General features: G+C 43.0%; 1 protein-coding gene across 1 annotated transcript in view; it reads right to left on the bottom strand.

Annotated features, from left to right (window-relative positions):
* Positions 1-304: 304 nt before the first annotated feature.
* The window catches only part of LOC139142014 (tubulin polyglutamylase TTLL5-like), a 5,508-nt gene continuing 3,297 nt past the window's right edge, over positions 305-2,515 (bottom strand). Inside the window, exon 2 of the mRNA XM_070711795.1 lies at positions 305-2,515. This exon is cut by the window's right edge and continues 730 nt beyond it. Coding sequence (XP_070567896.1) covers positions 877-2,515 — 1,639 coding nt within the window. The 3' untranslated portion in view covers positions 305-876.

Below are 2,515 nucleotides of genomic sequence, written 5' to 3'. Positions count from 1 at the left end.
CTGGCTTTTCATTCTTCAGGTAAAGTGTTACCGGCAACCGCCCTTGTTTGTCTGTGACGTACCATTGTGTATCACACGCTAGCTCACACAAAGAGCTGTGCATACTTTATGCATTACCACACAGGGACTGTTTGCAATGGGCCAGAAATTGGAAATAGTTAAACTCTATGAGATGAGAATAAAAATTTTAGAGTGGGGCAGTTGTAAGAAGGAATAAAATCAAATGACCTTTTCCGGCTAAAATTTATCAATCTCTGTGCCATTAACCCTTAGAAAATCGTTAGAAAACCAACTCTGGTAGGTCTATCATTTCATAAAATTTGTTTATTGTATAATAAAAACTCTTGCCACTGCTTGCTTTCAGCTTTCCCGCTTTCCTTTTCTTAATCATGTAAATGTTGGCAACAGTGGATTTCAGAGGAAAAACAGCAGTAAATGTGAAAAAAAGCTGGTCTTATCAGAGAAAATTTTCATACATCTTTTTTATTTCAAATATAATATGGCATAACAAAAAAGTCACAAAATAAAACCATTATGTACACGTATGTAAATTTTTTTGAATGTGTTACCCCTGAACATGAGATTATTTGGATGGGACGGAATACTTATTGTGTACTCTGGAATTTGATATCACATGTAGTGAAACAAAGAGCGTTTGAGGAAAACTACAAAAGTCCAAACTATTGAGAAATATTTCACTCCATAGAATACTAAAACACACTATAAGGTGTAGCAGATGTTACCACTACGAGTTTGCTAGCGTAAAAGAAAAACCTTTTGTGAATATTGGCAAAGTTAGGTCTGTTTTCATATCCGTATTTTCATATCGTGAGTCATGTGAGAGGAGTTTCATCATTTTCTTTTTTCAAAGTGGATTTAAATTTTACATGCAATATCTCTAGCTTTTGGATGCATGGGCTCCCATTTAATGAATTCTTCATTACGTTTGTCCTTCATTGTACCAAAGTCCCGGCCCGAAATTGTCACGGTACGAGTACCGTTGCTGCTTCGCTTCTGTTTTTGCAAAGCGATGATGCTCTGCTTCAACTGCTTGTTCAGTTCCCGAATGATTGCACGTATGTCTAGCGAAGGTATGCAAGCTCTTCGCATAACCTCGTTCGTCGGGAAGGTCAGGACAAAGTCGCCGACGCACGCTAGAGGTCGACTTTTGCCCATGCTGCGCCCCTGAAAGTGAGACATTGACTTTGCCATTGCACTCTGTCTTGGTTTAAGTTTGGAACTTGACTGAGAGTTGTGATCTTCAGATGCATTCTTTGAGCTGATTTTACCCATGGCTGTATTGCCTGGATAACTTAGCGTCTTTCTGCCGAGGCCCAACTGTGTCTGGCCCCGCTGAACTCTCTCCGTTGGCTGTGATCCATCAGGAGGCTGAGGAAAGAATCCGCGGCGTGAAAATCTGGAGTGCCTCTGTTCAGTAAGGGAAGAGTGACCCAAGGCAGACTGAGCAAACCGTGGTGCCTCGCGCGACCTGATAAATTCACGTCTGTTCTCAACCTGTTGCCGTGACGTTTCAATATCTGGCAGTGACAAAGAGCTCCTTGCTGTTGATACGCTCTTCACACTAGCACCACAATCAGAGTTAATAGATGTCTTAGAATCGCTGCCGAACTTTTGCCTGGCAATCGCAGTCCGTGCGGCATTTCGGGTTGCCTTCTGACCTTTATTCGTGCTTCCTGATGACCTGCTTCCGACAGGCCGCCTTTGAACTGGTCTGTTCGTCTGTGTTTTCTCTTGAACACCTTGTTCAGGGGCTTTGTTATCCTTCACTGCTTCTTCACCGCCTTGTGGATTTCTATAAGTTGTGGCAGATGACGCATTTTCTGATGGCATCTCTGCATTTGCAGACATGTTGCTTTTATTTATAAATGGCAATTTATTGCCTGAACTGACAGATGTCTTCTTCCTGGGCGATGTCATGCTAGCTTTACGCCTGTTTGGGGCGTAACTGCTGGTACGACTGTACGTTTGACGGAGAATGTTTGGTTTAAAGGACGGCCCACCCCTCTCTGCATCATGTGGCTGGTATCCAAGCATGTCTATAAGATCATTCAACATCGGTTTTTTCACTTGGATGTCTATTTGAGTGTCAAGGCCAAGTGCAGGACTGAAATTCACTTCCAACAGCCATGGCTTCATGTTCTCATCCACGAGTATATCAAAGCCAAATAACTCGAAGCAGTTCGGAACCTTCGGAACCGCCTGGGCCTGTGCTAAAGTTGTCAGCGTTACCATGTTACTAATGCGCTGCCAAAGTAACGAGTCATCGATGTTCTGCTGGTGAAAATAGTTGCGGAGCGTGTTGAGCGTCCATTTGCATCCTGGGCCAACTCTCTCTTTGTCTGTCGTATAGGAGGGGCTAAGTTTATTGATACTAGTGTTTGTAAGATGCGAGAAACGATTGTCAAGGGTATTGAGGTCAAACTTCTCGGTACCGAAACGGACCAGTCCTTCTTTGTAAATGTAAATGGTCAAAGGATGGAAGCATGTCACGAGT

This window comes from Ptychodera flava, chromosome 10 (assembly GCF_041260155.1).
Source record: "Ptychodera flava strain L36383 chromosome 10, AS_Pfla_20210202, whole genome shotgun sequence".
In the NCBI taxonomy this organism is placed as follows: Eukaryota; Metazoa; Hemichordata; class Enteropneusta; family Ptychoderidae; genus Ptychodera; species Ptychodera flava.
This window is presented reverse-complemented; position numbering and strand designations above follow the sequence as displayed.